We start from the raw sequence: 10,933 nt of genomic DNA, 5'->3' as shown, positions 1-10,933 counted from the left end.
AAGCTCCTGGCTACCCCTATTAGTGGCGGGGGGGGGGGCTGTTTACGACCCCCCCCCCCTTGATATCTCGAGATCTAACGGGCCGATTTTCAAAATTCAAACGGCATTCGATTTCGCTCAACGTGATCTACATTTCTAAAAAATAAAAATTAAAAAATGTCAATAGAGAGGGGGGTAAAAACGGGCAAATTGCAGATACATTTTAGACTGTTTATCACGGACAGGTTTCTGAACCAATCTTAACGCAACTTTTGCCGATCGATAGAGAATGAACCAGGAATTCACATGGATCCTAAAAATATGCATTTTCAAAAATCATAGGCGGATACAGATCATTGAGATTGGGGTACACAAAAAGTATCGTAAATAAGGTTTTTGTTGGTACTGTTTCTAAAAAGGGTGGTAATGGTCTTGTTATGTTACAATTTTCTTATGAGAGAACGACTACAATTGTATTGGTCATGCATAGGCGGCGTCAGGGCACCTATGTTGGGAGATAAAGCATAACCCCCCTTTTTGGACGCCTGGATCCGCCTATTATAGCAAAAACGTGTCAAAAGAGGATGCACAATAACTTTGTATATGTTATCACATGATACCTTTCATTCACTGTTCGTAAAACTGGTGCAGCATCGTGATCTTCGCCCAAATGACTCGCTTCACGAATAGGACCCCCAATTCCCAGTGCTCTGGAGCCGCCCCTGGTAAAGTTATGATCTTGAAATTTTCAGGGAATGTGCCCAATTTAGTTTTAGGAAAAGTCAGAAAATTTCAGCATCGTAGCTTCAGCGGTTTCGGAGATATTCCCGAAAAACCTGAGGGGTGGATAAAAACAACCCCCCTGCCACTAATAGGGTTAAGTTGGGGGAGCCTTGAGCCCCAGCAGCTCTCCTTCTATCTCACTGATATTACCCTCGTCCTGTCTTGTGATGTTATTACAGTGCCATCTTACGATAACGGCCCTTAAATATGATTTACTTCTGTTTGATGAAACATGTCGGGCTCCGCGATGAAAAGACTTAAAAGCATAGAAGCTCCAAAATGAAAATAAAGTAAATTTTCAAGAACACAAGGTAGATAAGAATAATGAGAGACGCTTTTATATGTATATGGCAGCTTTTTTCGTATGGAGACAGCTTTTAGGATTTACAAAAGTGGAAAAAGTTACCCCGGCCACGTCGGGGTCGGCTGAAAGTTACCCCGGCCACGGCCGGGGTGGCCGGGGCAGGTTCTCCACCCATGGTGAACGACCAAAACCGTTGTAATATGGCCTTTTTTCCATCACGATCCTTGCGCAAATACCGGTCCAGCTTGTGTGACGTCATTTCTCCGAACAGCGTTATTGTTAAAATGTGCACATTCCCTCTGCAGCTGGACTGGATTTTCGAACACAGTTGGAGCTAGGAACCAAAGTCAGAACATAAGGAAAGGATTAAAATAGCTGCATGAATTTATGCTTGACCTAGAGACTGAAGAGCTCTTCGAAACTTGTGAAATGCTTAAAATCGATTCTAACAAAAACACTATCAAGATCAATATATTAATTTGTAACTTTTGACTCGGTGTGCACCTTTTACCTACCTTCACAATGAGTGTTTTGAATTTATCCGAGGTGCACAAGTGTCCGAGTAGCTCGGCGAGTCCTACCTGTTCAGTGTAAGTTCACTGAAGAATCTCGAGAATGGTGAAGGCCATTGCGACACAAGTAGTTTCTCGCGGCTTTAACGCTAAAACCTGTCTTGACGAGGCGATAATTACGCATTTCGCTTTGCGGGATTCCCCACGCCACCACCAATTGGCCAAGAGCCTCCTCTGACCTGCTCGGCTCATGGTTCATTCTGCAACAGCCATTCGCTTTCGTCTGAGCACACATGAGCGGTAGGCATGGCAAGCCTATCTCTGAGGCTCCATGGATAAAAACAACACCTCCGCACTATGACTTCAAGCCCTAATCCTCTGCAAACCCCCCTAAATTAGCCAGCACATTTCTCGTGGCAAATGCGTGTCGTGGCCTGATTCTAGACCCGTGGAGGGCCTCCCTATCCGCTGCCGCCTCATTATGCGATCGATGTCCCATCGTTACACGCAGTGTTCCTCCTTAGCAGCCGGCTGCCACAGCCACACTAATGAGCTGGGATTTGGATGGTGTTGCACCGACCGCGCTATATGGCGCAGCCACGGGGGCAGCTGCTCCGCTTAATGGGGATTGACGTGTCGCGTGCCCTCGCATTCAGCTCACGGATTAGACGGCACATGTCCCCGAGGTTTCAGCCTGATGAGACTTCACTGTGGCTGCTATTCTGACAAGGTCAAGATGGTGCGATGCATTAAAAATGAGAAGCACGGGGAAATCAGTTAATCTTGTTCGTTGTTCTTATCTTATCACGGAGCGGCTTTTATCAAAACCATTTATTCAAAATCACAATTAAGACAACTCAAGGCAACAATTACATTGAGCATGCACAGTTCATGCTAATGCATCGATAAGCAGGTCATAACTTCATAATTTGCATGCTTTAATGCCTGACTGACATGTTGTGCGGCTGTGCCCTACCCTGTGCTGGGTGCCGGTGTCGGACGTCGGTGCCCTGCCCTGTACCGTACCCTGTCCTCATAACATACCCCACCTCCACCCCGCCCGTGCACCGCCGCCGCCGGTGCCGTCGTCGGGGGCGCGTCGGTCCCGACGGCGCCCGGGCCGGACGTCTGCCGTCGCGCCAGTCCCCGTCGGCCGTCCGTCGCCGTCGGTCCCGTCGGTCCCGTCGGCGCAGCGCGTCACCGTGGAGCGCGGCCGGCGCCGGTGGCGAGTCGCGAGCTCGGCGTCGTCGCTGCCGCCTGGCTGAGCAGGTGCCATGGCCCGCTGACCGGTCAGCAGGCATGGCCTCCCGGGACTGTGCGCCGCCCCGGCCGCTGGCGCCGCTGGCGGGGGCGCTGGTCATCTGCTGCCTCCTCGGCGCCGGACAGGCATTGCCCCAGGGCACGTCGGCAGGTCAGTCCCTAAACGTACCCACGCACACAGGTCAGGTCACCACTGCCCAGGGCACGACGGCAGGTTAGTCCGCAGACCTTCCCTCCCGTAAGAACGGTCGGGTCCAGTGTCATTCACTGCCTCAGGGCACGTCGGCAGGTCAGTCATCTAATCTACCCTACACAAGGGTGGGACAGGCACTGCCCCAGGGCACGTCGGCAGGTCAGTCATCTACCCTACACAAGGGTCGGGACATGCACTGCCTCGGGGCACGTCGGCAGGTCAGTCCGCAGCCCTCGCTGTATAAACACAGACAGTTGCATTCACTGCTCCATGCCATGTCGTGGTAGGTCAGTCTGCAGCCCTTATCTCCTGCACACGTATCAGGTCGTGCACTTCCCCAGAACACGGTTAAAGGTCAGTTTCCAGACCCAGGGCAGAGAAGAGACGGTCAATTTTTTTCAATTTCACACAGAGACAATCTTGAATGAAAACAGCACGACGTTTGGTAGTTGGATTCCGCGATTGGAAAACATCGTAAGATATGAAGAAGATATGGCGGCTCAAGGAAGATAATAGATATGATGAGCAAACATGGTGATTGGTGGTCGATGGCCCCATATTGCGTCAAAAGACAACATTTTTCGTAGTAATGCTGTAGAATGTAGATGCCTCGCTGTAGATGCCCTCTGTTCCCCAAACGCGAATGTTCGAAATCCATTTCACTAATTTCTCCATTTGTTGCGTCTTTTCTCAATATTTGGCAAGCAAACATCCCCAATACCCGTTCCCTCCTTCTAGTTGTTACGCATATCGATTCTGATGCCAGTTGTAGCATGCAACTACGCGGTTTGGGCAGACGCAGTGGAGACGAACTCTGCTGGCCTCGCTTTGATACGGTCGCGTGCTGAAGTTGTCGGTTCGATCAGTAAACAACTATCCCCGCTGCCACGAGCTGATTCGTTCTGTTAAAGGGACCCTCCCACCTTAACATTAGATTTGAGTTGAGATAGCCAAAATGGGGTCCCTGGCTCACAATTACCGGTTTCGGCACTCACAACATCGAGAAATGCCTTAAATCGGAAACATTGAATTTCAAAATTGCAGCATTTTGATTCAGAGGGGCTAATGCATAAGAATACCCCTCTGAATGTGTGACGTCATCGCAGATATCTAACGATTTTTAAATGTTTGACTAAAACGTTTTGTAGCACGCGGTGGTATATGCTGCTTTGCGCGCAACAAATGCCGCACTTTTAAATAAAGTCGCTAGGAACAGCGGAGAGCCCAAAAAGTAAACAAAAGTAAAAGTCTAATATCTTGAAAACCGGTGAATATTTTTCGATGAAATTTGGTAGATATTGGTTTTCGCTCTTTCTGAACCGAGCGACATCACATTCATGCCAATTCATTAACTTTTTTGAAGGTGGGAGGGTCCCTTTAAACAGGAATGCATCGAATCTCGCTGATTACTCCACAGAGGTGGATCTCAGGCTGCGGGACATCCGAGTCGGAAGAGTTTAATCGGTTATTATTCCGCTTGTTTGGATGGCTGTAAAACTGAGCTATCTAGCTGTGAAATATTTGTTGTTTTGAATCTCTTCAAAAAACAGCTTTTTTAATGTTGCATCTGCATCATCACATTTATGTAGGTCCTAAAATGAGAGCAACGAAATAGTTAAGTGTGATTACTGATTGCGTTGATAAATAAAGCGCATCTAAACGAACGCTTTGTAAATTGGTGGCCATGGCAGGGCCTCGGCTAACATGTTAACTGGTGGGCCAAATGGCCCACCAGTGACCCGAAATGGCCCACCAGCCTCAAAGATTTGGCCCACCAGTAATTTTCTGAAAAATCGAAGTTTTCACATTTTACATCACGACATAGGTAACTTTGTGATACAGACAGAGACAGAGGCCCTACTACATTGTTGCATTTATTAAAAGTAAGAACTTGATCGTCGTTGCCCGCCTAATACCATCACCATTCCCGGTTTCTTGAGACAGCCGTAGGTTAAGCCCCGGTCACACTTCACCGGATTGGACCAAAGGACGAGAAACGGACGGCGTCCGTTGATGTCCGGGGGATGTCCGTTCGTTTCCGTTGGACGTCCGTTTCTCATCCGTTAATATCTGTTCCATGTCCGGTGGTGTCCGGTGTGCTCAACCGGACACCACCGGACATGGAACGGATATTAAAGGATATGACAAACGGACGTCCAACGGAAACAAACGGACATCACCGGACGCTGACAGTTCTCGTCCGTTTCTCGTCCGTTGGTCCAATCCGTTTAAGTGTGACCGAGGCTTTAAACTTTATGCAATAATCGTGAAAGACGTTTGCCTCTGTCAATTACAGATAGTGTCGGCGGCTTCCAGCCGATCGAGGTCTGCGAGAGTTCTTGCAAGCTTTCCGATCGAGTGGTTACAGTCACATATGACATAAGCATCTGCCGCAGACCAGTCGGTTACAAGAAAAACTACGAATAAAGAACAGACCAGTTCAGACGGTCGGGGATAAGCCTACGAGCGATCTCAGACGGCTCGCCGATAGACACGATATAAGCCAGAGTCAAACTAGAGGTAGTGTCGGCAACTTCCAGCCGATTGAAGTCTGCAAGCGATATTATGCGTCTTCACGAACGGTATGATGCTTGCAGTCGCACATCTGACCAGTTGGACGAATTTCGAACCGTTCACAGTCAGCGTTCCAAAAATTTCTCATTTGGGCTGAAGATGACACTCAAGAATAAGAATGGATAATTTTCCACTCTCACTCTTAGGTGTTGTTTTTTATCCGCTGGGACTGAGAGCGTGAGATGATGTTTTTTCGAAACATCATCTCACGCTCTCAGTCCCAGCGGATAAAAAACAACACCTAAGAATGATTCGCATAAAACTTGGCACAAAGCCGGTTGAAGTAATTGGTCTGTATAGCTCAGAGGTAGAGCATAGGAGTGCTAATCCAAAGGCCCGGGGTTCGAGTCCCCGTACAGCCCAAATCTTTAACGAGCTTGCAAGAGATGACTGATGTCATCAATGTCAACCGTGGAAGCCGAATGGCTACCCATCTACGCTGGAGTACGAAAAAACGTCATCTCACAATTTCCACTCTCACATTTTGGGTGGCTAGAATTTTCCACTCAGACACCCAAGAGAAATCTGAAGTTTGGGACACTGTTCACCAGAAGTGTACATAACTTAGTTTGTTTAAAGAAAATATTAGGGTTGCGCAGTGCGCTTGGGCTTTTGAGTGAATTCTTTTCCATGCGACACCAATAGGCTTAAAGGGACCCTCCCACCTTAACATTAGTTTTGAGTTGAGATAGCCAAATTGGTGGCCATGGCCTGAAAATACCGGTTTGGCCACTCACAACATCGAAAAATGCTTTAATTCGGAGATATGGAATTTCAAACTTGCTGTTTTCGGATTCTAAGGGGCTAATGCATTGGTGTGCCCCCTTAGAATTTGTGACGTCAGCGGAGATCTAACGATTTTTAAATTTTTTACTAAAATGTTTGGTAGCACGCGGTGGTATATGCTGCTTTGCGCGCAACAAATGCCGCACTTTCAAATAAAGTCGCTAGGAACAGCGGAGATCCCAAAAAGTAAACAATTATAAAAGTTTAATATCTTGAAAACCGGTGAATATTTTTCGATGAAATTTGGTAGATATTCGTTTTCGCTCTTTCTGAACTGAGCGACATCACTTTCATGCCAATTCATTAACATTTTTGAAGGTGGGAGGGTCCCTTTAATGATCATTTTCAGAGATGTTGGGGTTGCTGCTACAACCCCCTTTTGGGGTTCCTGCTACAACCCCCTTTTGGGGTTCCTGCTACAACCCCTTTTTGGGGTTCCTGCTACAACCCACTTTATATATAAAGTTGCTTGCACTTGTGCTGTTCACAATTCCTCCCGATCCACCCGACAACGCCCGATCCCGTCCGACCGCTTCCGAATCTCCGACTAGTCGGCGAGCGATCCATTCAGGGCTCGCTGATTTTTAACATCCGACCGGCCGTAAGTTATCGTCCAAAGTTTTATAATCTGCGTCAATATTTTGTGCATACTTGTGCGATTTTATGTGCACCGCCGGAGTATCACCACTGAGAGGGTTGTGGGTCCCTACTCTCTCTTCTCTCTCTGAAGAGTCGGGGGGGGGGGGGGTCGAGCCCCGTTTTTTTTTACATTTTTTAATGCCATCCTGACGTTTTTTGCAGAATAAAGTGGCCGAAATCTGGGGAGAAATCGAAAATGGGGGGGGGGGGCTATGGCTACGAAGGTCAGTCCATGTCGCTGCCCAAGTGGCCCACCAGTCAAAATTCCTTAGCCGAGGCCCTGGGCCATGGCACTCATGTCGAAGCAATGAACTTAATGAATTTATTAAATACGTGATTTGCACCTACGCAGAACACTTTTTTAGTTGTGGTTATCTTCATTTATGCATTTATATTTCCATCCGTTTGCTTCATATAGAACACAATCATTGCGATGAAAAAAATGGCACGATTACTCGGATCATTCATCTTTTAATGTAATCGCACATCACTAGAAACTTTTACTGCCCAATAAGTACATCAACTTGTATATTATTTATGTTGAAATTGTTGCATCCACGTCTGTATTTGTCTAGGCTTTAGACACTGGGCTTAGTTCACGGCATGGCCACGTGGTAAACAACAACAACTTTGTGCAAGGACAGGACTGAAAACACAACAAGCGAAAGCTTGTGACGTAAGCACTAATTAGCTGCAACACAACAGTAGGCACTAATTAGCTGCGATACTACAACACCTCCCTTCCAGCTGTTTCCAGCGCTTACAAGTTCAGGCGATCGGGTGGACGCCGGTTACGCGCCGGACGAGAGTTCGCCACGGGGCTGGGTAGTCCAGCGAGCTGGTGTCCGCTCGCGGGCGCCGGAGCGATCTCTGGCTCAGCGGCCGGAGGAAGCGTCACTGGCTGTGCTGTAGTTGATGACGCTGGAGGCGCTGCCGGTTGAGCCGGAAGCGTTTCTGGCAGAGTGACAGGCGCTGATCGGGGCGCTGCAGGTCCGGGCTCAGCTGCAGGCGGCTGGAAGAGGTAGTCGCTTTGAGAACGTCCTTCCTCCCTGAACAGTCCGGTATCACCAGACGTGTATCGCGGCCGGATGTGATCCACATGTCGGCGGAACTTGCGGCCATCTTGGAGAAGAACCGTACAGGTCGGTCCGCATGTCTCGAGAACCGTGCCTGGGAGCCATCTGTACTCGGAGGCTGTTACTTCAGTGATGTAGACTGGATCTCCAGTTCGGAAGGCTCGGATGACAGTGCCCGTTTCGACACTACTGCGGCTTCTTCTTTCCTCCAACGGATGCAGCCGGTTGAGATGCGTCCGAGGAGCACGACGGAAAAGCATCTCGGCCGGAGCTTTCCCTGTTGTCGTGTGCGGTGTGTTCCTGTACTGGAACAGCCATCTTTGGAGCTTCGTGAGCAGCGGTGCTGGTTTCTGCTTCTTGATGCCGTTCTTCACCAGCTTGACCATGCTCTCGGCTTGGCCATTTGATGCCGGGTGCAGCGGTGGAGTGAAGACGTGGCGGATCTGATTGGCGCTCATGAACTCGCCGAACTCCTTGCTGGTGAAGCAGCCACCGTTGTCACTCACGATCACTTCTGGAAGACCGTGCGTGGCAAACGTCATGCGGAGATGATCGATGGTTGTTTGAGCGCTGACGTTGTTGGTGATCCATACGTCAGGCCACTTGCTGTATGCGTCTACTATGATGAGCAGCATCTTCCCTTCTACAGGACCAGCATAGTCCACGTGGACTCGTTGCCACGGAGCGTCTGGGTACTGCCATGGTTGGGATGCCACCTTCGGCGCAGCTGGTTGATTCAGCTGGCAGGCATCACAGACTTTGGTCACATCTCCAATGTCTGTATCCATTCCGGGCCACCAGATCTGGCCACGGGCTCGGCGCTTCATGGTGCAGATGCCGGGATGTCCTTCATGGAGCAGTCTCAGGACCTTCTGACGGCATGCGGGGGGCACAACGACACGACATCCCCAGAGCAAACACTCGTTTTGTATGCTCAGCTCGGTTTGGCGACCGTGGTATACGGCAGGAGGACTGGCGTTACAGCTGAAGCCTTGGGCCATCCATACCGGGTGTAGTGGAGCACTTCTGAGAGTGTCGGGTCTCGTCGCGTCCACTCTCGAACTGCTTCAACTGTTACCAGGGCATCGTCAGCTTCGAGCATGTGGATGACTTCCATGAGCGGTGTCACTGACGTTTCTGGCACAGTTTCCGGTCTTGGGAGACGGCTGAGAGCGTCTGCTGCGGCATGTTGAGCTGCGTTGCCAGGCGTGTGCTCGAGATGGTACTGGTAGGCATCCAGAGTCACCTTCCATCTCACCATGCGGGGCGGAACAGCGTCTGGCAGGTTTTTGGTCTTGCCAAGCAGTCCCAGTAGAGGCTTGTGATCCGTTCTCAGCGTGAACGATCGACCGTAGAGGAAGCTGTGGAATCGCTTCACCGCGAATACCAGGGCGAGACCTTCCCGGTCGAGCTGGCTGTACTTCTTCTCTGCTTCATTGAGTGTGCGGGAAGCGAAGGCGACTGGGCGTTCTCCACTTGGAGTCATTTGTGAGAGGACGGCGCCCAGGCCGTATGAGCTGGCGTCTGCTGAGACGATGACGGGGGCTGTTCCGTCGAAGTGAGCGAGGCATGGTGCCTCACAGAGGAGTGTCTTCGTGGCGTTGAAGGCGTTCTCCTCAGCCGTTCGCCACCGCCACTCTGCATCTTTTTTCAACAGGGCATACAGTGGGGCCGCGACTGCACTCAGCTTCGGGCAGAAGCGACTGAAGTGGTTGATGAGACCGAGATACGTCCTCAGCTGTCCGACGTTTTCAGGTGCTGGGGCGTCTCTCACGGCTGCGATCTTCTGATCTGTTGGATGCAGACCTTCTTTGTCGATTCTCAGTCCGAGGTAGGAGACTTCCGGCAGGAACCAACGACACTTCTTTGCATTGATTCTCAGGTTTTCTCGGTCCAGGCGTTTTAGCACTTCCTCCAGGTTGGCCAGATGTGCAGCATCGTTGGGGCCTGTGACGCAGATGTCGTCGAGGAACACCGTGGTGTTCGGGATTCCGGCCAACAGAGTTTCGATGTGGCGCTGGAATATGGCAGGACCACTGCTGATTCCATATACCAATCTGGTTGCCGAGAAGAGTCCTTTGTGTGTGTTCACTGCTGTGTATTTCTGGCTAGACTCGGACAGCGGGATCTGCAGGTAGGCTTGTTCCAGATCTATTAGCGAGAACTTCTCACCTCCAGATAGCTGGGTCAAGAGCTCGTCCACTTTCGGTAATGGGTACTGCTCCAGATGACTGGCTCTGTTAACCGTGAGGTTATAACTCCCACACAGCCGTACTGACTTGCCATCTGGTTTCAGGATGGTCACCAGGGGCGCTGCCCACTGCGCCGACTTGCAGGGCTTCAAGATTCCCGCCTTGATCTGACGGTCGAGCTCCTCTTCTACCAGCGGACGCAGAGCTAGTGGAACTGACCTGGGCTTGCAGAATACTGGTTTTATGTCGGGATTTATCTCCAGATGAGCTTCAGTATTTGCTTTTCCAAGTTCTGGCTTCGTCAGGTTTGGGAACTTTTTGAGGAGCTCTTGCGCTTTTTCTTCCAGTGAGGCTTTCACCTGGAAGATGGCCTGCCAGTTCAGTCGCACCTTTGACAACCAGTTGCGACCTAGCAGGGGCTTACCTTCACCTCCCACCACCACCAGGAGTGGCAGGTGCACTACTTCATCTTGAGCGAGCACCTTCACATCGACTTGACCAACAACTGGAATGGGCTCTCCAGTGAAGGTCTTTAGTCGTTGGCTGGACTTGTCTAGTTTTCTTGTTGGCCACAGCTTGTGGAACAGCTGTTCTGACATCACTGTGACTGCTGCTCCTGTGTCCACTTCCATCTG

At 50.1% G+C, this 10,933-nt stretch overlaps 1 protein-coding gene across 3 annotated transcripts in view; it reads left to right on the top strand.

The window, feature by feature from the left end:
• The first annotated feature begins 2,264 nt into the window (after window positions 1–2,264).
• LOC122394523 overlaps window positions 2,265–10,933 on the top strand; it is a 39,104-nt gene continuing 30,435 nt past the window's right edge. Inside the window, exon 1 of one of the 3 annotated variants that reach the window (XM_043391447.1) lies at window positions 2,265–2,989. In XM_043391447.1, the coding sequence (XP_043247382.1) occupies window positions 2,533–2,989 (457 nt within the window). In that variant the 5' untranslated portion in view covers window positions 2,265–2,532. The remainder of the gene's footprint in view (window positions 2,990–10,933) is intronic. The other 2 variants (XM_043391450.1, XM_043391449.1) reach the window with 2 other exon arrangements.

Source organism: Amphibalanus amphitrite, unplaced genomic scaffold (assembly GCF_019059575.1).
Source record: "Amphibalanus amphitrite isolate SeventyFive unplaced genomic scaffold, NRLGWU_Aamphi_draft 000596F_arrow, whole genome shotgun sequence".
NCBI classification, from domain to species: Eukaryota; Metazoa; Arthropoda; class Thecostraca; order Balanomorpha; family Balanidae; genus Amphibalanus; species Amphibalanus amphitrite.
Note: the sequence above shows the minus strand (reverse complement) of the source record. Positions and strands in the feature narration are given on the sequence as shown.